We start from the raw sequence: 25,715 nt of genomic DNA, 5'->3' as shown, positions 1-25,715 counted from the left end.
TTTTTTTTCTGTCCGCACCATTCTCTACGGTATTATTTTTGCTTTCTCCAAGGAAGATACCACAAGGAAAGAAACAAGTATATTGAAGTATCTCCCCTCCAAAACGCTGTCTCTGAGGTCAAGATGATTTTCTTTCAAGTTCCACGGAGAGTCAAGAGAAGAGGCCTTGGAGCTCCCCAAATCTCAGAAGCGATGGGAAATCCTTCCCAGCACCTGAGCTCTGGAGCCTGGGAACTCAAGGCTCTGTCAATCTCAAAAACTTCAGAACAAGCCAGGTTGGCTCTGAGGCCAGCAGTGTGCTCTAGGATCCCTGCCATCTGGTTGTAGGAACCACTAAAGGCTCTAAATCTTCTGTCACAGCCGTTAGCAAGAACTCAATTACCTCATTTCTTTTTCTCTCCACCCTCTGCAGGAGGTGCTAACAGCTGACCACAGGGCAGACAGCAAAAAAAAGCTGAATGTTTGGATAATCAGGAGGTTGGCAGATCCTTAATGGAGGGTATTAGCTACAAGCAAACATCTCTCTTCTTCCCACAGTTTCACCAGGAAAATAAGGTATTCTATTCTGCTTTTATAAAATAAAACTTCGGTGCCTTATGCCTGTAATCCCAGCGCTTTGGGAGGCTGAGGCAGGCGAATCACAAGATAAAGAGTTCGAGCCAGCCTAACCAACATGGCGAAACCCCATCTCCACTAAAATTACAAAAATTAGCCAGGCGTGGTGGCATGGACTGTAGTACCAGCTGCTCAGGAGGCTGAGGCAGGAGAATTACCTGAACTCAGGAGGCAGAGGTTGCAGTAAGCCAAGATAGTGCCACTGCACTCCAGCCTGCGAGACAGAGCAAGACGCCATCTAAAAAAAAAAAAAAAAAAAAACACACACACAAAAAACTTGTTTTGTAACGTAGAGTTAGGTGGTTTCATCATTTCCATAGTGGGAGAAATCACTGAAGGCCACATTGACTTCAACAGACGGCTTCAATTCAGTTAGAGAGACCATTTAGCAGGTAGCAATGAAAAAGAAGCAATGCTCCCAGTCCAGTCTCTGCAATAGGAATTATTAATTAATCCCTTATTATACATAAGAAATAGTTTCCATCTTATTCTGTTGTCCCATTTTTATGACAGAAAATCAAGTATTTAAGAGCTGTATTAACCTGGTAAAGCCCCGCAGCTCAGAAGCGGCCACACTTGAATCTAGACAATCTGATTCCAGAACCAGTACTTCAAAACAGCAATCCTCAGGAGACGGGTTACTGGGGAGGCCGCTTCATGAGCCCCTCCCTATATGAAGCTTCCAGATCAACCAAAGGGAGTTGGTGGTGGACAACACAGCCGCCAACTGCAGGGATCTTCACTACTTAGGGAAACAGAAACAGGGTGTGCGTGTGTGCGTGTGTGTGTGTGTGTGTGTACTTTTTGCTTTTGTTTTTGCTTAAAAAGTAATGCCTCAAGAGGAAGGAGACTTTTTATATCAAGAGTGGCCTCCGCCCCCATGTTGTGGTCCAGATGTGAAGAGTTCAGTTCCGATTCGGGGTTGGTGGCTTCTTTTCTTGTCCTGAAGGAAAGACTTTCCTAACAAGGGGAGCTGGAATTCTAGAGGATGGAGCTCTGTTTTCTCGTTCTGAAAAACTGCACGTAAATTTTTTTGAATTGATCTGAGTACTCTGGAAACTAAATTCCGTCACAAGTGAACATTTTCTGGGAAAGTTATTTCTGAGTTAAAATTCATTACAGGGGTTCTTAGGGAATGGAAAGTATTATAGTGACAATAGGCCAATGCTGACCTGAAAAGTTAATTATAAATTATAACATTTACATTTTACATTGTAAAATGTTACTTAGTTTTATATACATATCAGTCAATACTTGAGTATCTAGAATAGTAAACTACTATGGTGGTGAGTTTAATCTCCATCAAAATGTTACTACTGTTTTTCCTACCCTTGTTTTCCTTCCTTATTTTACTTTTTAATTCGTGCCATTTTTTGTCATATTTTATGTATTTTTTCTATCTGTATGTTTAGTTTATGCATTATTATTTTAAGCATACTTAAGATTCTTCTGAAAAGATAAAGGTAAAAATTAAATGCAAAAATCAATGATTATAAAATTCATGATTACATTGAAATTTGTAGAATTAAGTGCTTTATATTTTCTTAAAGTTTGCATTTAAAACTGATAAGGTAATATAAATCATTGTTTCTCTTGTAAAATTAGTCAATACAGTCAAATAGCTTCAAAGTTCAAAATATAAATCGAACAATGAATATTTTTATGAAGACTACTGTGGTTTAAACGTATCCCCTAAAATTTCATGTGCTGGAAACTCAATTCCTAATGCAACAGTGTTGAGAGGTGGGACTTTTAAGAGATTAGGTCATAAGGGCTCACATGAACGGACTAATGCTGTTATCTCAAGAGTGGTTTGGTTATGGAGGGAATGGCTTCCTGATAAGAAGATGAATTCTGGCCCTCCCTCTCTTGTTCTATCGTGTGTGTTCATGCGCCCTTTCATCCTTCTGCCATAGGATGAGACAGCAAGAAGGCCCTCACCAGATGTCACAGCCATGCTCTTGGACTTCCTAGCCTCCAGAACCATGAACCAAATAAACATTCCTTAATAAACTGCTGCAACAGATGAATGAAAACAGATAAGACAATGGCTTTTACGTATATGACGCATAAGATCAATGTATCTGGTTTCAGACAGAAAACGGGAGCCCACGGGCAAATGTCTCCATCAATGGATGAAATCACAAGTCTTCACTGTGCATGACCACAGAGCCCTGAGCAGGAGGTTGAAGTGAGAAGGAAGATGTCATGACAGCATAATCTAAGCACAAGTGAGAGGCAGACAGTAGACAAGACGGGAGTGAGAAGAGGGAGAAATCACCGAAGGTCACATCTACTTCAACAGAGTCTTGTAGGACATGCAGGCTTCAATTCAGTTAAAGAGACCACTTAGCAGGTAGCAATGAAAAAGGAGCAATGCTCCCAGTCCAGTCTCTGCAACCAAAACTCTCCTGCTCATAAAAGAGAGACAGAGCTGATGCAAGGAGCAGTCCCTAGCTGGAAATGAAGATGGTCACAGGAGGGGGAAGGAAGAAGCTGAGAATTCCTCTCTGATTTTCTGAGGCTGCACAGAAAAAAACAAAGGTGTCAAGGCCGTTAAGAAGCCATGGGAAAGGCAGTAAGTTTTCCATGAAGACGTAAGGTCTGGGAAGAAGAGTGAAGTGTTTGACTTGTGCCTGTTGAGCAGGAGAGGTGGAAGTCATCTTCCTGTCAGTGACAAAACAATCAAATCAAAAGGTACAAAAAACAAACAGAGGGAGAGGGAGAGGAGCAGCAAATTTACCGACTGCCATTCCTTACATTCATTTTCTCAATAGCATTGGAAATAAATTCAACATGGGTTGAAAATAGATTGTTTGCACAGGAACCTCAAAATTACCTTCCATAATTTAGAAAGTATACTATAGGTGGGATCTCAAAGAATTCCATTCATGGTTAAGCCCCTGTTATGAAGTAGATGAGCGGCTTCCACACCTATGAGGAAAATGAACATCTTTCTGTCAAATTTGGGGTAGGACACCTGGGTTAAGCAGACCCTTCTGCTTTCAGCTGTTATGCTTGGAAGGGCCACACACTTGAATAAGTCTCATAAATTCTTGCCTGAAGCCACGAAGAACAAATACATTTTAAGTTCTCTCTCCTCTGCCTTTTGTTATCCTGACCTTTCAATTTCTAAGTCTTTGCCTCTTGCACCTCCTTAGTGCTGACTTTTCTGTTACATAATTCGCTCTTTCTTTCTTTCCTTTGTGGATGGGAAAACAAAGAAGGCTGGTAGACCAGGTGGTCATATGCTGAATTTAATACAAACATAAGTAAATGAATATTTTTTCAACACTCTCTAATTTAAACTGTGTGCACTCATCAGTAAGAAAATTATGAAACTCCAATGTTTGTCTCATAAATGGTATACATGTATTACTATATGCATATAAAACATTTTTAAAGATAAAATATAAATGGATGAAATGGAAGCATAAAACAGAAACTCTAATATGTTCTTCCCACACCCCAATAAACTGTTTTGTTTGCACCTGTTTTGGAAACAATTGCTCTAAGTATTCCATCTTTGGCTAATTCCCACCTTCATTAGATTGAGGGCAGTTGGCAGTTGACACTCTTTTTCGGCCATGACACACGAGCTCTGGGAGCCTTGGGTGAGGGAACAGACCTCGGTCTTTGAGGTGCTGCTCACCCTGAGGGCTGCCTCTGGACCTTCATTAGCAGGGTGAGTTCACTTAGCTATCATTCCACGTCAGGATGTCCTATTGAAATTTTAATAATTAAAAAGTAACCACTGGTTTTTAAAAAGAGAACTGGACTCATCTTTAGAAAAATGTATCAATCAGCCTCTAAATTTCCATGTAAATTTCAGATAACATCATTGAGTTCTTCATAGTTCCTTCTAAAGCTAAGAAGGGCCTCCAAGGAGGTATCCAACTACTTTCTTCTATGTTCAAAACAGATTTTAAAGATTTTTCTTTTGTCTTTTCTGATGATGAACATGTGATATACACTCAAATACTTGAGGAACACAGCAATGTACAAGGGAGCAAAAATCATCTATAATCCACTAACTGCATAGAGAGTTTGTGGTAAAGATTGTATGTTCAACTTCAGAAAAAAAGTAGACTTAGAATGAAGAGATTCTAGAAAGAAGAGAAGTGTTCACATTAGTCATGCATACAAGAGAGTCCATTAGTTAAATGGAACCACTACACCCACCCTCAGCGGGAAGGTTAGGCCCACTTAGGCCAGAGACACGAGTTTGCCATCAGGCAATAATAAATTTTTCCTGTAGAATGGTTAGAGATGTAAGATCCATTTAAACAGGAACCCATCTATAAAGTAAAGACTTCTGAATATTTCATTTGACTCATTAAAAAAGATAACAGAGAATCATAATAATTGAGAAAATAAAAATCAAAGCAAAGTTTGGCCATAAGAGAAAACAAGTTAGGATAAAATATTACACTTAACTACTAACCTCTGGAAACAATAAACCTGTAGGAATGAGAATAAGTGGGTCAAGCTCTTAGGAGTAGTTTTTCCTATTCTATTATACACCACTAAGATTTGATGCCAAGACAAATGGATTTGGGCACTGTATCTTCTCAGGTTGCCTTGACTTTTTGAATGTAATAGTGGAGAATAACATTTCAAGATATCCAAGTTGCAAACAAATTTTCAAGGAGGAACAAGATAAAATTGAGATTTATCCATTCATTCTTGCATTAAATATGATTTGTCTGTTGACTACATGCCAAACAGCATGCCAGCCACTTAGAATACAAGAAAAGTAAGGCATGGAAAAACCTTAGACTACCACTTAGAATACAAGGAAAGTAAGGTGCCATCTACAAGGAGCTCACAGTCTAATAGAATTGAGTCATTGTAACCAATTCATGTAAGTGGCTACCAGTATGCAGGAAATAGGAGGAGGCCAAAGCCTTTATAGAGAAGGACAATTGTGCTGAGTTGTAAGGGTGAGTGTGAGCACTGGGGCTAGATCAGGGAGGGCTCTGCAAAGGTGCTGCTGTAGGGTGCAGTGATGTGGGGGAACTGGGCTAGAATGGAGCATCGGTCACCTGGTGCAGGGGAGGATTACAGCAATGAGGTTGGACCAGCAGGCTGGAGCCGCCTCATGAAGAGCCAAAGTAGAGAGGAGCAGGTCATTAAAAGGACTGTGGAACGTATGCCGGATGCAAAGGGAGCCTATCAGGATGGTAATAAAGTCATTCTGGCAGTGGGAGAACAGCAAGCTAAACTATTGTGAGCTAGGAGGGAAGTGAGGCTGTTAGGAGATTATTTAATGGGCCAAGCTGCAGGTAGTGTGATGGGAACGGAGAGGAAAGCATCTATGGAATGACCAGGTAACTGACTGCAGCCACCCTCCTCGATATTTGGCTACAGATAAGGAGAAAAGGGGATACCTAAAACAGGTAGAAATTGAAAAATAAATCCACAAATGGAATCTCTTCTTTGTAGGAGGAACAGGAATACATGCGTCTAACTTATGACTCAGATGATTACAAGGCAAATCCTTGTTTAAATATACATTGAAAGTCCACATGTAATATTTGCCCACTTTCTGCTTTGCATTATGCAAGATGTGCTTTTGAACCACTGACAGCATTAGATACTTCCTAACTTTCTAATTCACTTGACATGCTTGATAGAGAGTGGATGTTGAGTCTACCTGAGTTTGCCTCAATATCTGGGTCTTCAGGTCTCTGTATGCATTGAGAGAGTAACAAAGATAGTGCTATCATTTGAATGTGTCCCCCAAAATGGTGACTAGCCAGATGTAAGCCTCTTAGCTCTGATCTTTAAGTATATGCTCTTGAGCATTCTAATGGAAAAGGAGAAACCCATTCTGTTCTCAGCTGCTTCCTCTCTAAAATCTTGTAAGACAAAGAGATGCTAAACAGCGGGAACAGGTAAAGATTTGCATCTGCTTTAGTGGATAACTTGAGATGTTAATCAAGCAGTCACTATCACACACCACTGTGTCAGGTATTAAAACTGTCTTCCTATTTCAAAATGTTGATCCTCTTGGAAAGGAACTGTGAAGGTGACAGATCATCAGTGGAACCCACAGAGTGTCTGAGAACAACCATTAACTACTGGGCTCTGTCACATGAGGTTCTGACAGTCACCAGGCTTTTGCAGCATCCACTCTAGCCTCCTGAATGGGAATAGAACTGCCTACTGCCAGAGGGGCTCCAGACTCCTAGATGCTTTTTCTCCTCCCCGTTCTGTTGTTTCCACCATACCAGTTCACACAAATCTGAGCCAGGCCTCCTAACAGCTTGAAACAGTATGAAAAGAGCCCTCCAGAAGCAGACTACAGGAGAGACAGCACCCATCACGGTCATTTGAGACTATAGAAGGATCCTAGGTAGCTAAAGTTGTGAGTCAAGAGGACAGGGACAAGGTGGCTTGCAACATCAGTATGGCTGGAGAGGCAGAGAAAGAGGCTAGAGATGATGGAAGAGATGCCTACGATGTTCATAAATTATTTGCATTAATTCGTGTATTTATTCAATCATTCGTTCAACATATGTTTATTGGGAACCCCTGTACCATCCAGCACTGGTAAATCACTGAGCATACAGTCCTGAACAAGGCAGATTTAATCTTACAATACCTGTCAAGGAGCAAGTGGAAAGTGAGAATAAATCAATGCAAGCACTTCCCTGAGTCAGGGAAGATTTCCTAGAGGAGAAATCTGAACCTCAAAGGCTAAGTAGGAAGGCCTGGTGAGGTAAGGGGTGGGTTGGGAGAAGCCCACCAGGGCATATTCAGAGGAGTACGGGGAGCAAGCTATGCCTGAGTGTCACGGACAAGGAGACCACCCAGCCTCAGTTCACTGCATCTGACCCTCCTGAACATGACTTCAAATCCTTAAGTATGTGTTAGCTATACGAAATTGTCATTTTTCTAGGTAAAAATCGTGGAATGGTTCAATCTAATACTTATCAGGATGATATCCCTTAACCATGAGCCCTTCTAAATTAGTTTCTTTCCAGAAAAAAAAAATGCAATGGCATTGGGAGGCATAAAGGAACAAGTATCAGCTGCAATAGGGTGGTGATGGGTGATACTCAAGTACACGCAGAGGCCACATGGAAGAACACTGTGTGTATACACTGGAGAGCATACAAACATTTAGGCTTTATCCTTAGGACATCAGGCAGCTTTGTGCAATGACCAGATTGGTATTTTAAGATACTTATTCAAAACCACCTGTAGAAGGTGGTAAGAGGGAAACAATGGAACAGCAAAGCAGGAAAAGTTGCTGTTATGATCAGAAAAGGGGCCCACACTGTCAGTGTGATAAAGGTAGGCAGGCTTGTGAGATACTAAAGAGGCAAGACTGACAAGACTCAGGACCTGAGTGAGAGAGGAGGTGGGGGAGCCAGCATGAGCCCATGGTTTCTGCCCACTCAGGCAGCCAGGTGGGCGGTGGCCATGCATTAAGCTGGATGTACAGGAGGAGGAGCTGCCATGGAGGGAGAGAGGATGGGTTCTGGGCATGACTGCTACAATTATGTATATAGGTTTTCATGCACAATTCCTGGCTCAAAACACCCATACCCAGTTATTTCTCCCCTAAGCAGGTCATAAAAACTAAAAATATACCCTAATTTCCCCCTGCCTTTCTGTCTTGGAGCTGGCCGTAAAGAAATTCTCAGCTTTTGTACTGGGACCCTGCTGTTTTTGTTACTGTAGCTTTACAGTATAGTTTGAAGTTGGGTAATATGATGCCTCCAGCTTTGTTCTTTCTGCTCAGGATTGCTTTGGATATTCAGGGTCTTTTTTAGTTGCATCTGGCCTTTGGAAAGAATTTATGCCCAAGTCCTCAAAAGCAATTGCAACAAAAACAAAAGTTGACAAGCGGGACCGAATTAAAGAGCTTCTGCACAGAAAAAGAAACTACCAATATAGTAAACAGACAACCTACACAACGGGAGAAAATATTCCCAAACTATGCATCTAACAAAGGTCTAATATCCAGAATGTATAAGGAACTTAAACAATTTGACAAAGAAAAAACAAATAATTCTATTAAAAAGTGGGCAAAAGTTATGTCTCAAAAGAAGTCATACAGGCATCCAACCAACATACAAAAAATGTTTAACATCACTAATTATCAGAGAAATATAAACCAAAACCATAATGAGATGCCATCTCACATTAGACAGAATAACTATTATTAAAAAGCCAAAAACCAATAGATGCTGGAGAGACTGTGAAGAAAAGAGCACACTTACACATTGTTAGTGGTAGTGTAAATTAGTTCAGCAACTGTAGAAGCAGTGCATAGATTTCTCAAAGAAATTTAAACAGAACCACCATTCAACCCAGCAATCCCATTACTGGGTATATATCCAAAAGAGAATAAACCATCCAGCCAAGAAGATGAATGCACTCATATGTTCATCACAGCACTATTCACAACGGCAAAGACATGGAATCAACCTAGATGCCCATCAGTGGGGAACTGGATAAAGAAACCATGGTATGTACATACCATGGAGTACTATGCACTCATAAAAAGAATGAAATCATGTCATTTACAGAAACATGGATGCAGCTGCAGGCCATTATGCAGGAACAAAAAACAAATACTGCATGTTCTCACTTGTAGTGGGAGCTAAACATTGGGTACTCACATGGATATCAAGATGGGAACAATAAACACTGGAGACTAGTAGAGAAGGAAAGGAAGCAAGGTTGGAACTAACTTCAGGGTATTGTGTCACTACTTAAGTGACAGGATCAATCATACCCCAAACCTCAGCATCACGTGATATATCCATATAACAAACCTATACATGTACCCCCGAATCTAAAATAAAAGTTGAACTTATAAAAAACAAGGAAGGAAAGAAATTCTCTGACCTACCTTGCCTGACTATAGGTCATAGACCCCCATTTCAAAAAGGGTCCTACCCCATCCCTGAAGGAAGAAATGCTGCACAGAGAAGCTGGGGAATCTTAACAGGCCTTGTTGGGTTTTCTCACTCAGTCTATTTGTGGTAGGTCATACCCTTTCTGTCCAATCACATGGCTACACGGATGTCCATGCCTTGATCATCCTATCCAGTGATGTCTCCACAGAAGGCCCAAGAGGACGGGGTACAGAGAGCTTCCGGATAGCTGAACATGTGGACGTTCCTTGAGGATGGAGTGCCCAAGGAGGGCATGAAAGCTCAGTGCCCCTTCCCCATACCTCACCCTATGCATCTCTTCATCTGTATCCTAAGCAATGTCCGTTACAATAAACCAATAAATATAAGTGTTTCTCTGAATTTCAGGAACCACTGTAACAAATTCATTGAACCCAAGGAGAAGGGGCATGGGAATCCCAATTTCTAGTTGGTTGGTCAGAAGCACAGGGAAAACAACCTGGGTTGGCATTGTAAGTGGGGCAATCTTTTGGGACTGAGACCCCAACCTGAGGCATCTGATGCTGTTTCCAGGTAGACAGTGTCAGAATTGAGTTAGAGGACACCCAGCTGTTGTCTGTGGCAGAATTGATTGCTCACTTTTTGTTGGGGAGAAACTTTCACATATTTCATCACAGATGCCTTCTGTGTTGATTACTGAACTGTGTGAGAACAGAGGAGAAGCAGTTTGTGGTTTTCCACTCAGGAGTATTCAGTCGGTTCTAATGATAAAAAGAAAGTAAAGGAAACTTTCCTTGACTTTCTTTTTATCATTAGAACCGACTGAATACTCCTGAGTGGAAAAACAAACGGTTTTATCATTAGAACCGATTGAGTACTTCTGCCAATTGAATACTTCTGTTTATCATTAGAACAGACTGAATAAAACCGATTCTTTTTATCATTAGAACCGATTGAATACTTCTGAGCGGAAAAACACACTGTTTTATCATTAGAACCGATTAAATATTACTGCCAACTACCTGAGTGCTTTACATATGGTATTTAAATTCACACACCAGCTGGGGAGGCAGGTACTCTTCCTCCTGTTACATAGCTAAAACAAAACAAAACAAAACTGAAGGTGAGGGCTTACCTGAGGTTAGGCAGTTTATATGTGAGAGAGCGGCAATTTCAATGGGCGTTCCTTTACCAATACCCATGTGCTTATGGCTACAACTTGCTACCCAATAACCTAATGTAACTTATGGTGTGTGCTGTGCTGATGGCTAAAACAACGGCAGCTGCAGATGAGATCAAGAAGGACGTGCCAGAAATCTGCTCTGAACACATGGGAGAGGAGGATGGCCAGACTCAGAGCAGAGCACCTGACCCAGGTGCAAGCTCTCATTCCGCTCACCTCTGCTAACCACCTGTGTCATAGATTCTCCCCAAATCTAGGAGGATGGGAACCAGGGAAAGATCAATCAGGGGGTTAAAGGACTGCTTTCCAAGGATGAGAATAAATCCTATCGTGCCTTGCTTACCTTGAAGAGTAGGCCCTCTCAACATCTCTTAAGGGAAAAGCAGCATTTTAGCTCATGGCAGTGTCTTAGCAGACAAAGGCTTAAGGCATAGCCTATCTAAAGAGTTACTTAACAAATTCCAAAATAGTAGCAAAATGGTCTCCATAGAACTAAATGACTTCCGGAGAAGAAAGCACATATTCAACTCTAGTACTTGTTGCCTTAATTAGGAACAGATTCTGATGACTGGGATTTATTTTCCTAAGTACACATCCGCAAAAGCCAGAAACTTGTCACGCTGCAGCATCCCTGACATTTCTCAAAGATGAATTCCTAATTGGGTTTAAAAAAAAGCAACCAGAAATTTTCATGCTGGTTTTGATTCAGGATTCAAAACAGAACCTAAGAAGTGCATTTCTGTATTATTCCAAACCATGAATAAACTGCTTTAAAATCCTTAAGACCCCCTTCAAACACTAAACTTTAAAAAGGGGGAAAACAGTCTAAAGAAGGAATTCTGAATTTATTATGGTTAAAAAGAGTCCTCTCTCTTTCTCTCTTTTTCTTTTTTTTTTTGAGATAGAGTCTCACTCTGTCACCAGGCTGGAGTGCAGTGGCATGATCTCGGCTCACTGCAACCTTAGCCTCCTGGGTTCAGGTGATTCTCCTGCCTCAGCCTCCTGAATAGCTGGGACTACAGGCGCATGCCACCATGCCCAGCTAATTTTTGTATTTTTAGTAGAGACGAGGGTTTCACCATGTTGGCCAAGATGGTCTCAATCTCTTGACCTCATGATCCGCCCACTTGGTTCCCAAAGTGCTGGGATTACAGGCATAAGCCACCGCACTTGGTCAGATTCTTCTCCTTCTTACAGAACATGAGAACTATCCTGTGATCTCTTTAAGACACTTTTAAACATCTGAATCTATTTACTTTTTAAAAGAGAAGGTAAGGGCTGGCACCGAATCTTTCATTTATGGGGTTCAAAGAACTTTTTTGTCTCTTTGTTAATTGATTAGAGAAATTTGCCAGCCTTTTTCATTGATTCAACTAAATTCTGTTATAATACTCTAGATGTGCTGTGGAGTCTGAAATACAGAAATTATTAACCTTACCTGCACAGCTTATCCTCAAGTGTTTCCATGTACTTCACAGTGTTTTCCTTCACACTTGTTTCTGCAGAAAAAAGGGAAATCCAAAGTGAATGCAACCGCTGTCAAAATTGAATAAAAACCATTCAACTAAAAGCTCAAAGCCAAAGAATTGAGGTCAAGCCACTAGTAATCATAACATCCTGTGTTTGGAAAACCCTCAAATCCATTGGAGTGGCTGCCTGAAGTCATGAGTTGGAGAGGTCTTGGAGGGTCCGAGTGCCACTGCTGGAGAAAGTCAGAGGCTGGGGCAACAGCGCTGAGCCGCCCTTGCCATAGTCTTTCAAAGGCAACTCACTGATGGTCTCTCAATGGACTAGGTGTGCTCTGTGTCTCCTACCTTTCACTACCTTTCCCAACTGGTAGCCATGGACTTGGTTGTCAAATACAGGGAAAGAAAAATAAGAGTGTTCTGATTCCCATCCTACAGATGAACCAGAAGAGCCTCACCAGGGGTAGAGAAGGATTGTGGACCCTTTCATTGAGAAACAAACATAAACATAGGATTCTGCCAGTAACTAGAAATCAATTACTCAACCTCCAATGAGTGATGAGATCAGCTACTCTTCGAGATAAACTCAGTGCTTCCTAACCACCAAATGTTGAAGGAATGAATGATTGCTATGGTTCAACAGATTAAACAGGCACTTTATGGATAAAAGAGATTTGATACACTTTAAACAAATTCTGATACTCCCCGTTTGCTCATTCGAGGAATGAAGGTAGCTTCCTGTCAAGGTGATAACTAACAGACATGCACGCCAAGTGCCTGGAAGAACACCTGAAGCTAAGGGGTTTCTAGAAAATGGTGGCTGGAATTATCAATGGTGCCACCATTAGTAGTATTATCGTTATTGCAGGTTTTATCATTGTTTTTATTCCAACCTTTATTCTGAAGGGTTATTTATGCTGAAGGGCTCATGCATGCTAAGGTTGAAGAATATGCAAATACAGATGCCAGGCTGCCCAGATTCATGCTACTGGAGTGTCTGGGGATTCTTGGACTTCTTCAGTCAATGTGTATGTGTCAGGTGAGGGACAGTGGAACTGGAAAAAGGACCCTGACATTCCTCATAAAGAAACCAAATATTTAGACGGAAATTAAAAGAAACATTCTGTCTCATTAGTCCATAAAAGGTAAAAAGAGAAATTTACATAATGAAAACAACTGTTTAAGTTGGTGTCTTTTCTTATTGACTTATGCTGGTCTAACATACAAACTTAGTCATATTAGCTGGAGCAAGTATTGCAAGTTCAGAATGTCCCAACCAGAAACGCCCTCTCTGTTTCACATCCCATACATATTTATGTGCCACACACTGTTCTAGGCATGTGGGATAACTCAGTGCACAGAAGAGGTAGATTCCTGCTTCCGTAGTTCTTCCGTTCTGGCAGCGAGGGATGCTAAAGAATAAACATTAAAATTCTATAGAACATCAGAAGGTGGCAATGAGAATAAGGATTTAAGGGGAAAAAAAACAAAGCAAGTGAAATGGGGCTGTAGAGTGGTCAGGGAAGGCATCACTGGGGAAATGGCATTGCATAAAAGTTTGTAAAGGGAGGGAAGAGGGAGCCGGCAGGCATCCTAGGAAGAGCAGAGCAGGTGGATGGAGCAGGCGGTCTGAAGGCCCCAGGGCAGGAGCACATCTGTTTTCTCCAAGAAGTATGGCCAGAGCTGAATGTTCCATGGGGAGAAAAGGAACAACGCAGGTCCAATCATGCAGGTCACTGTGGTAAACTATAGTGTCAAAATGGCCACAGCAATATTTCTGGTACCACATACTCTTCCAGAACCTTGCTGCTGCTTCCCGTCAAGAAGTAAAGTCTATTGCCCTTCTCTTGAATCTGAACAGACTGTGGCTGCTCCAGCCCACTGAGTATGATGGAAGGGGTTCTACATCTCTTCTGAGGCTAGAGTCCAGCTTCTGCCTGGCTCTCTATCCTGGGAACCCAGCCACCATATTGTGAGGCATCTCAAGCCACATGGAGAATGTGTGAGAAAAAGAAAAGTCAAGAATGACTACAGGTTTTTACGCTCAGCCACCAGAAAACAAGAAACAAAAAACAAAACAGAATTGGCATCAACCGAGATGGGGAGAATGAGAACTGAAATGGGTTTGGGGAGACAAGTGTTTGGCTTTGGATTTGTTAAATTTGAGAAGTTTTTAGACACTCAGTGGAGATGTCAAGTGTGAGGGTGGATATCTGAGTCTGGATTGTGGGAAAGTCCTGGAACAGAGACATTTGGGATTGGCATTTGAAGCAACGAGACTGGACAATATCACTCAGGAAGTGGGAGTCACTTAAGAAGCCCTCGCTGATCATATGTGACGACATTAATATTGTGACAGCACCTTCCCTCCAATGGACAAAATGGACAGCACCCCCTGAGAAAAAGAAAGCCATATTCTTATGTTTAAAAATATCTAGATGTCTATCAAGCTAATCACTTTGTTAAGAAACTGAATGCTAAGCACCAGTTGGTGACATGCTGAACCTGAGTAAGAACTTCTAGGTAGAGCACCAGGCTGGCCTTTTCCTCCTGCCTGGAGGCTGCCATCTAAGGAGAATGCTAAGTTGAACTATTACTTTCATTGGACCCAACACACCTCCCAGCCAGACAGCCTGAAAGTACCTTGCACACATTCACTAAGTTGACTCACAACCTTCAAGTTAGGCCAAGACTGTGGACAGGGAGTTTAGATTTTAAACTTTCTAATCAATACGCCTACAGACACACTCACTGAGAATAGAGCTCATCTTTTCCTCTCTTCTTACTCCTCTCCTCTTCCTTTCTTCCCTGCCATTTTAGGTCCAATACAGCAGGGACCTGTGAGAATCGTGATGGTAGTAAGGTGAGGTTCCAAGAAGCAAAGAGGGCACTCAAAGAAATGCTGAATACAAAAGGAAATGCTATGAAACATACAAGACCAGAGGACTGCAGGCCTCCTGATCAGGAAGAAGCAGGAACACATTCACTGCTTCTATTTATTAAGGGAATCTGATACCTCAATTCAGGCCATGATATCAGAGTAGAATTCATACAATTAGTTTGATGAATCCAATGAAACCAAAACTTAGATTAACGGATTAGTAATTAAATGCCATAAATTAGTGAAAACAGTAGAATGCATGAAACAAACACACATCAATGCTACAGGAGTTTAATCTGGGTCCTCCTTCATGCAAGACTCTATACTTGGCACTATTTAAAAATAAACAGGATGTGGCTTCCAGGGACACAGATAGCTGTGGGACCAGCGTCTTTAACACTGATTTCTCACTGGAGTACACAGAAACACTACCCATAAATATTCATCATAAACAATAATCCAAAAATATCCCTATGAGTCTGATGGGAAAAAAAATAAATAACCAAGCTACCCAGCAACAGCTTTTTCAGTGTAAACACAGAAGTTGGAAGGTGGAAGAATGTCAACATGGAAGGTAGAAGAATGTTAAGTGAGAGGAAGCCCAACCAGGTTTCAATGAATTGTATCCCTTGCAGAATAAAGGGACAGCAGTATTTGACATGAAAATAGCACAGGAAATGAGGAACACCCAGGCAGACTTGCTATCAGATTGAATGGAACAGTGATTTAAAGAAACTCCAGCGCCATCGCCCTCAATTAATAAGGAAGGCATCCTCAGATGGGATCAGTATAATACAATCTTACCTTTGAAAATGGAAGCTAAAGGGACCTCCCCAGTTAGGCATTAACGGCAACGTTTCTCATGCTATTGGAATTTTAGCCATGCTATTGAAATATTCTAAATTAACATTAAGTACCAAGTGAGACCTGGTCTACGTTTACAAAAATAAGTCATCAGATTTCAAAGATCAATATTCAAGAATCAATTTAGATAAAATTAACTCCCAGTTAGTAAACTCTTTCGGAAGGAAGATGTGAAAGGCAAAGGAGAAATTTTAGAACTCTGAGAAATGTTCAAATATCTAAGGTATTATGCTGTCTTTGAGTTAATAAAAGGGCCTCTGTTTGGATAATTAAATCATGCCTGAGGATGAAGAGGTAACATAATCCTAAAAGAACCCAGGAAAGTCAGCAATACAGGAAAATGGACTTGCAGCTTGAATGTCCTGGTAGGTAGGATGGCATAAGATTGTGTAAATCCTGGAAAGACAGTATTCTTTCTATGAAGTCCTATATGAGTGAAATTTCACACTGAAGGGCAAAATGGAAATATCAACCATGATCCACTAAAACCTAGAGAGTTTTGTCTGCTCATATTCAAATGGTATCGACTGTCACAGTGGAGACCCAGTGTGTGGACACGCATGATATCAATTTAGCTACCATTTTACTGAGCACTTCCTTTTGCAGAACCTGTTTTAAACACCTTATTCTAAACATGGACTATAAGAGTATCAATGAAGCAGCTCTATCATTATCACCATTTTATAGTTGGCTAAACAGAACAGCAGTAAGGTTCAAAGTCGCACTGCCAGTGAAGGATAGTTCCAGAGCTCATTGTTACAGAACACATCACTTCAGAGAGCAGCAAGTGCACACTGAATGAATGCGCGTGAAATCTCAGCACCGACAAAATGAAGCAGGTGTTCAAGGACAGTGAATTCAGGAGAGGCCAAAGGCTGTGCTATAAAAAGTCAGAATTACAAGGAGTATTGACCATTGCAAAGACCAGCCATCAATAAATGAAAATCTCATTGTTTGTAAACTGTAGGGAAGAATGCTACTAGCATATCAGCATAAAATAAATTAACATTGTGTAAAATAAGTTTATATATATTGAGAGTGAATAGATCAAGGTCATTTCAAAGTGGGTTGCAATGAGAAAATTTTTATTAACAATTTTCTATAGCATATGTCTACATTGGCTCACTCTCCCCAGTGAGAGGTTAATTACATGATTTTACTAAAATATTTTGATTTGGACCTATAAATTATTTTATTTTAAGCATTTATCTGCTATCACCTGTCTGTGGTAGTTCTAGGTTACCTAGAACTCTTAACAGAGGATTCCTGAGTTCAGCAGAGTTCAGTCTTTTCCAGGCTTTTGACTACTCATTATAAATTATCTAGATCTAGAACCAAATAAATGCATCATTATCAAATTAGCAATGATTCATTTCTCATTGTCAGGGTATTGTTCAGTATGTTGTTGTTAATTCTCTGTCTCTTTTTCTTTGATGTTGATAAGATTTTACAAAGAGAAGGAAAATTATCAGATATGAATCCTATAGATTTAATAAGCAGTAACAAAGAAAGGATTTCTCTTTGGAGATATATTTGACTGTCATTCTTACATTCATCTAATGCTTTATTATATTTTTTTTTCTTTTTTCTTTTTTTTTTTTTTTTTTGAGACAAGGTCTCACTCTTGTCATCCAGGCTAAAGTGCAGTGGTGTGATAATAGCTTACTGCAGGCTTGAACTCCTGGGCTCAAGTGATTCTCCCACCTCAACCTCTTGAATAGTTGAGACTACAGGTGTGAGCCACTGCGCCCAGCCAATTTTTTTTTTTTTTTTTTGGGAGGGGGGTAGAGATGACAGCTTGCTTTCTTGCCCAGGCTGGTCTTGAACTCCTGGCCTCACGCATTCCTCTCACTTGCACTTTCCAAAGTACTGAGATTACAGGCATGAACCACTATACCCTGCCTCTAATGTTCCTTAAATGCCTACCATATGCCAGACTCCACGTTAGGCACTAGGGCCACAGAGGTGAATATGATGCTACCCACAGGCTCAAGAAAATAAGGCTTGATGACAGCAAGAGTCACATCAATAGATGACTAATAAAAGCAACAAGTTAGATTCAGTGATAAAAGCAGCAGTCATTCTCGGAACATTATGGAGGGAGATTTGGCCCAGCTTGAGGGGGTTTAAACACGACTCCCTGAGGAAGTGACTGAGTTAGAGATCTATGCTAGCTGATGCAGGAGGAGGCATGGATAATCCAAAACAGTAGTTGCACATAAAATAAGATTTGTGTTTTAGAACAGCAGGCATTTCATATCATATCATTTTACCTTCCCAATAATTTCCAAATCATTTCTCTCCAAGTTTAAATTATGATATTAGATGTAGTACATGATCCCATACCTAAGGAAGACAGAGTAGCTACAGGAAATCAGCCTGCCCAAAAGCACAGGCTCTGAGCTTCCGTCACTGCCCTAATAGCCACACTTGAATGTGGACCTAAGATTAACTTATTCTTCCAGCTTTTCACCATTGAGTGACGTAAGTGAGAATGTTGAGTTATAGTAACTTCATGCTGGCAGAGGTACCCAAAGAACAGAGAGTGAGAAAGTGTTTTCAGAAGTGGAACATCATCCTGTGACTTAGCTGTCCATGAAAAAAGTCAAGTCAATTATTCCAAACTGTGTTGATGCCTCCGCTTCTGCTGTTTTGTCCTGGGGGGTGGTGTGTGGCTGCTGCTTCCCAGAGAGTCACCATCCTCACAGAGTTCTGCCCCATTGCCCTTGAACCCTGGAGCACATCTCAAAGACCTGTTGGTCTTGATACTCACGTAGGTAGACGCAGCTCCTTGCTTAGACAGGAAGAGAGAGTGGGCAGAAAGAAGGAAAGGAGAAATGAGTAAGGAAAACTTCACCAGGTTTAAAAATGTTTGCTATGTGGCAAGTGCTTATAGTAGATAAAGCCCACGTTCCAATTTTACCTGCTGTGCCTGTCACTAGTTAATTGGGTATCATCTAATATAGTAATTCTCACTTTCCCAGTTCAGACCTGCTTCTACATGCAGTCTTCTGTCGCCCTTGAAGCACACAGCCTAATAAATCAGCATGAGTCAATGACAAAAGAAAAACCAAATGCTTGCGGTATGGAAAGCAGGTCAGTAAAAAGCTAACACTATCACTTCCAAGCAGGTTCACTTCACAGCCGCCCACGCACGTGCCCTTGTCAGATGCTTTTACTAAATGGAAAGACAGGCTAACTTTTCTCAGCCATCCCTGCTGACAGCAGCAGGCATATTTGGGTTTGCTTTCTTGCTTTCTGGTACATGTAACTGAAAGAGTTATGACCTGGAGATTATTCACAATATTTAAAAAATTGCTTAGAATGCCTATTTATTGCCTTACCTAGTGGTTTGCATCTGAGAACATGCAGTCTCTATCTTTCTTTCTCCTGTTATTTCCCTGAAATACGGGCATAAAACACACACACACACACACACACACACACACACACACACTTTTTAAAATTCTTCTTGATAGAAGGAGGAAAAAATTGGGGGACTTTGTTTTAAAAATGGAATACTATCTTCTTAAACAACTTGTGTTTTAAAAAAGCCCCAATCCACACTTGATCTTCTTAAGCTATGAAAAGTGAGCTCACACTGGGTGCTGGCAGGATGTTTCCACGTGCGTCATTATTTTGTTTAATTCTCACAATAACTCTCTAAATCCCTTTTGAGGATAAGAAGACTGGGGCTATGCGAAGTTATTTCAAGGAGTAAATAAAATATTCAGGCCCACTTGGGTTTTATGCCAAAGGCTATGCTTTTACAAATACACAGTATTGTTGCCCAGTTGTGATGAAACATAATTTATGAATTTCACTGAGGGAATTTCACAGAAGGAGAGAATTTACTTTTCCCTCTAAAGCAGAGGCTTTACATATGTAACTGTTAAAAGACACAAGAGCTTGTGGGTCTGATGGTTGGTCTGGGCTGTTGCTGTTGGGAGAGATGCTGACACCAGCAGGAAGACGTGGAATGTGCTCAGAGGCAAAGGATGGCACCCACAGTAAGGCTGCCAGATCCTGGACCAGGCGGTGTTTCTCAGACTGGAGGTGATCTCCTCAGCTGTCTTAGGAAGTTCCCAAGCAGCCAGCCCAGATACTGCCTGCTCCTTACACCCAATGGATTTGGCAGGAAAAAGGCCAAAGTGGCCACACGGAAGCACAAAGTGAGGTCAGAACAACTTCCTGTTTGAGGAAAGTCTTTCATTGGCTATTAGGTTCCATTCACCACTTCACGCCTTACTCTCACCCCAAAACACACATACGCTGTCCACATCCAGGCACTGGCCATCACCCCCACATGACCCCACAATCCATGACTGGATGCTTATAAACCTAATATCACTAGAAGCCAAAGATGCTAAGACAATGTGCCCGGCTAGTCAGACACACACAGAGAGATCTCCTCTCCTTTAATATGCAGGTGATAGATACATGGGTGATGAACAAGTATCTGCTTCATTAGGACAATCTGCTTCACTAGGACAAATATACAAGAGGTGGGAAAGGACCATGCAATACAAAGCCTCCCAGTGAAACAGCCTGAATGAAGCGTCTTGCTTCTCCCCAGAGCGATTCATTTTCTAAAATCTGTTCATCTGAATAGCCCTTGGACCTATCCAAGAGGGCCCCTGCCCTGGGCATCAGGCTAGAGAACCCTCACTCCAGATTTCTCCAGACTGCCCCTCCGCAAGGTGAGGTGGTAACATGGCCAAAAGCTGTGCCCCTTCGATTTTGGTCTGTGTTCTTGGTACCCAGAACATGGGAATTTCCTGCCCAATGTCTCTATCTCTTGACCTCATGATCCACCCACCTCGGCCTCCCAAAGTGCTGGAATTACAGGCGTGAGCCACTGTGGCTGCCTCTTTTTTCTTTTCTTTTCTTTTTTTTTTTTTTGAGACAGAGTCTCACTCTGTCACCCAGGCTGGAGTGTATTGGTGCAGTCTTGGCTCACTGCAACTTCCGCCTCCCGGGTTCAAGTGATTCTCCTGCCTTGGCCTTCCAAGTAGCTTGGACTACAGGCATGTGCCACCATGCTCAGCTAATTTTTGTATTTTTTAGTTGAGATGGGGTTTCACCACATTGGCCAGGCTGGTCTCAAACTCCTGACCTCAAGTAATCCACCCAACTTGGCTTCCCAAAGTGCTGGGATTACAGGCATGAACCACCACGCCTGGCCTGGCCGTGCTGTTTTCTATTTCCATGCAGCACAGCTGGGAAACAGTGAATGCTGAACACTGATGGAAACTATGAGTGCTGTCTTCTCCGGGGCCAACCAGCAGGTTCCCTCCTAGAGGGGAGGAGCCTGCACCTCCCTTTCACCTTTTTATACCTGCCCTTCTTCCTGGAAGTAGATCCCAGAAAAACCTGCTTGATACCCTGCACTGGCTTCTCCTGGATCTTGAATAAAATCCAGATCCTTTCCCAAGACCTACATGGTCAGCCTTGCTTGTTCCCTCTTTCCCTTGTCTCCTGTCCCCTGGTCCCCTCCCCCACTCCCATCACAGGTCTGGTTTTCTCATCTCCACTGCAGGAGCTCTTTCCCCATCCTCTGTCTGGCACGCCCTGCTCCCTCCCTGTGGGGACAGCTTGCTTATCCTTTAAGCCTCGTCTTAAATGTTCCCGCCTTTGAGGGCACTTTCCCCTGCAGTTCTTGGCTGCCTGCCACCCTCATAATTTGCTCTGTGATCCCTTCCTGGTGCCTCTGTCGTCCTTTTAACAATTATAATTTTTTTGTTTTTTATTTTTCTGTCTTTCCCATCAGAATTCGAGTTTCCTGTGGACAGCACCCCGTGGTGGGCTCTCCATACACGTTTGTTGGATAATCTATGAGCTCTCCTGCAAAGTGTGTCTGACCTCGCTTTGCTGGCCTTGCTCCTGGAATCCCACTGTTGCTTTATAAAGCAGAAAAGGGCACGTCGGAAAGCCTCCCGGGGCTGAGCAAGGCAGGGGGAAGTGTGGGAGCTGGCTGAGTGTTATGAATTAGCAGAACAGGGGTCACTAGTGTCTTATATGCCCAAGCTTTGGTGTCAATACTCAGCACCTCCTGCCTGTAAGAAGCCTGAAAACTCTCATCGCAGGTAGGCAGAGCAGCCCAATGTAGGGATATCTGTGCAATCTGAAGGCTGCAGTACCAAATCCTAACCCAAGAACTCAGATTCAGGACTGTGGGTGAAGGGTAGCCTCCCACCCACCCATCTGTTCACCTTCATGCCTATGAGAGCAGGTGTTTGTCAGCCAGGGCTCTGCACACCCTGCTTGTGCCCATGTCTTAATCTGCTCCCCACCTGCCATCTGATGGGTGTGGCAGAGCCGGAGGAACATGTCAGCTGGAAAGCAAAGAATGCTAAAGCTCCCTGCTGTGAAGCACCCGCAAGCTGGCCACGGCCAGCTCCTCGCTGCAATCAAGAACATCATGCAGCAGCAAATGTGGCAGCAGAGTCTCATTTTCAGTCTTTGGCTTTAGAAATTGTATTTGGGGTAATGCTAATGTGAAAACTGCATGTATTAAAACAAAGCACAATAACACGCAGCATCTCTAACAGCTTACAATGAGTGTCTTCTTTCCCTTCTCCCCCACCCCCTTCCTTCCTCTCACGCACCCTGAAAGAGCACAGGGTCTAGGAGAATTTAAAAATAGACTCACATGGATTTCAAGTGGAGTAAACTAAATGAGTCCAATTTTCTATGCCTTTCATTTTAAATTATGTGCTGAGTGTCGGGAAGCATAAGATGTAAGTGAGGAGAATACGACATTTAAAATCTAATTTTCAAAAATTGGGTCCTAAGGCAGAACAGTGAAAATGCATTTACACATATAATTGCGCCTGTAAATCAATACTGGCAAAACAAGTGCCCCCCTTGGCTCAGGAGGGGGCCTGGCCAGGGCTCACCAAGCCATGAGAAACCAATTCACTCACCCAGCAGGTATGTGCTGAGTCCATGTGAGGTGCCAGCTGTGGATTGCACTCTCCAGCTCACGGCTTCAAGCACCATGCAAACGCATGAGGGAACTGCACAGGTATAGCAGTCTTGACCACACACAGAGAGAGGGGAAGGACGGAGACCAAGACAGAATAGCCGTGAGCACCAGGAAAGGCACTTTCTCAATGGAGGTGGAGATCAGAGAGGTGTCCTGTCACGGAGGAGGGAAACCACTGAGTTGAAATATTAAGAATAGGCAGAGAAAGCTGGACACAGTGGCTCATGCCTGTAATCCCAGCAGTTTGGCAGGCCAAAGTGGGTGGATCACCTGAGGTCAGGAGTTCAAGACCAGCCTGGCCAACATGGTGGAACCCTGTCTCTACTAAAAATACAAAAATTAGCCAGGCATAGTGGTGCACATCTGTAATCCCAGCTACTCAGGAGGCTGAGGCAAGAGAATTGCTTGAACCCGGGAGACGGAGGTTGGGTGAGCTATCACACCACTGCACTCCAGCCTGAATGACACAGCAAGACTCTGTCTCAAAAAAAAAAAAAAAAAAGCAGAGAACAAGAAAGGTAGTAGGAAGGAATGTCCATGGCAAGAGCTCATATGCAGGGGCTTGGAAGTAGAGGGAGGATGGAACATATTAGGGAAACTGAATGTCCAGGCTGATCAAAGATTAGTCTGTAAGGAAGGTGAGAGAGGATGAAAGAAGACTTTTGAGAAATAAAGATGGAGGCAGAAAACTGAGGGCATGACAAGAAAAGTGTGTGAATCCCTGTAAGAGTGTGAGTTTTCTCTCACAAACAAAGGGAAGCCATTCAAGGGTCCTACAAGAGAGAATGATACGGCCAGTATCTTAGTCCATTACAGATGGAAAAGGCGGGTTGTTAGGGAAGGTATTTAGGAAATAGAATTGACAGGACTTTGTGTTAGGCTGAAGTCATTCATTCATTCACTCAACTACTTACTAAGCAACTACTACGTGCCAGGCACTATTCTAACAGGGCTATGCCAGTGAAAAAACAGTGCTAGATAAGTGGATATTTGTAAAAATGCTGAGAGCACTTTCTGACACTTGGAAACGACTATATTACTACTTGTTAAATAAAATGAATAAAATAAAATACATACACGCTGACATTCCCAGAGGGAAGACAGCTAATAATAAGCAAAGCAGTAAGTAAACACATAATACACTGATGCTGATAAGCATAAAGGATGATTGTGTGTTGGAAGGCCTGTCATTTTAAATTGGGTGGTTGAAGGGCACCCCTTTGAGATACTGACATTTCAGCCAAGACCTAATGAAGGTGAGATTTCATGAAGAATGAAACAGAGAGAAAAGAATCCAGACTGACTCGAGGTTTCTGGCAGCAAGTTTCTAATACGCAGGGTTGGATGTGTCTTTAACACACCTAAGCAGAGTTGCCCAACAGAAGAAAGTCATGAGGCTTTGGGATTCAGCAGAATGGGGAATAGGGATCCACCATCAGTTTACAGGGTTAATTGAAGCTATTAGAATCGTGAGACCATTGGCTATGGGTGGATTGGTTTTATTGCTGCAGTACTGCATTGCCACACATTTAGCAGGTTAAAACAACACAAATGATTTGTTTCATGGTTCTGTAGGTCAGAGGTCTGACACAGGACTCAGCTGGCTCTCCACTCAGTCTCACAGGCTGAAACCATGGTGAATACAGGGCTATGCTCCCTTCTGGATGCTCTGGGGTTCAAGCCATTTCTGAACTCTTGTAGGTTGTTGGCAGAATCCAGTTTCCTGTGGCCCTAGGCTGAGATCCTTGTCTTCTTGCTGGCTGTCAACTTCAGAGGCCACCCACTTGCCCTGGCTCATGGACCCCCCTCCATCTCCAAAGCCTGCAGTGGCATGTCATCCAGTACTTCTCACACTTCAAACCTCACTGCCACTCCCTCTACCTCATGGCTCCTCTGTGCCCAGCCTGAGAAAGTCTTCTACTTGTAAGGACTCATGTGATTAGATTGGACTCATCTAAATAAACCAGGATGCTGTCTTTACCTTGGGATCTATAACCTTCCTCACATCTGCAAAATCTCTCTGGCCTTGTAACAGCCATCTTCACCAGGTTCTGGGTATCAGGGCATGGACGTCCCTGGGAGGGTCATGATTCTGCCTACCACACCAGGTACGTGCAGGGAAATGAAAACCTGCCTGGGGACAGAACCAAAAGAACAAAACCTAAAGGCTGGGCGCGGTGGCTCAGGCCTGTAATCCCAGAACTTTGGGAGGCTGAGGCAGGCGGATCACAAGGTCAGGAGTTTGAGACCAGCCTGGCTAGCATGGTGAAACACCATCTCTACTAAAAACACAAACAAAAAAAATAGCCAGGCATGGCGGTGTGCACCTGCAGTCTCAGCTACTTGGGAGCTTGAGAGGCTGAGGCAGGAGAATTGCTTGAACCTGGCAGGTAAAGGTGGCAGTGGGCTGAGATCCTGCCACTGCACTCTAGCCTGGGTGACAGAGCAACACTCTGTCCTTAAAAGACAGGATGAGAGGGAAAGGCCAGTAAAGAAAACGAGATGGAGTGGTCAGGGAAGCAAAGAACTCCCAGGAGGAGATGTCTATAGAAGCCAGTGAAGAACAAAGTATTTCCGAAACCATCAACAGGATCAGATGTTGTCAGAAGAGCTCGAAGAATTGAGTGGGATTTGCAATAAAACAAATTATTTGTGATCTACAGCTGCTTTTACGCACATACTCACACATACACGCATGTTTAGGAATCCCTCTTTCAGGTCCTTCCCTACCAGGCTGCTGTGCTTCCCCCCTCAACCATCAAAGCCAGGTTCCCCTTCATTCCCCAAGCCTCCCCTGCCCTCTGAGATTTTCTAGTGCCCTGTCAACTGCAGCCTGGACATCCCC

At 42.6% G+C, this 25,715-nt stretch overlaps 1 protein-coding gene across 13 annotated transcripts in view; it reads right to left on the bottom strand.

Annotated features, from left to right (window-relative positions):
- The window catches only part of DISC1 (DISC1 scaffold protein), a 380,547-nt gene that overhangs the window by 92,444 nt on the left and 262,388 nt on the right, over nt 1-25,715 (bottom strand). For all 13 annotated transcript variants that reach the window (XR_012513582.1, XR_012513584.1, XR_012513586.1 and 10 more), the window contains one exon: nt 12,110-12,170. Coding sequence is in view for 2 of the 13 variants with exons in the window: in XM_074385319.1 (XP_074241420.1) it covers nt 12,110-12,170 (61 nt within the window). In the remaining 11 variants the exon portion in view is untranslated. The remainder of the gene's footprint in view (nt 1-12,109; nt 12,171-25,715) is intronic.

This window comes from Saimiri boliviensis, chromosome 14, assembly GCF_048565385.1.
Source record: "Saimiri boliviensis isolate mSaiBol1 chromosome 14, mSaiBol1.pri, whole genome shotgun sequence".
In the NCBI taxonomy this organism is placed as follows: domain Eukaryota; kingdom Metazoa; phylum Chordata; class Mammalia; order Primates; family Cebidae; genus Saimiri; species Saimiri boliviensis.
Note: the sequence above shows the minus strand (reverse complement) of the source record. Positions and strands in the feature narration are given on the sequence as shown.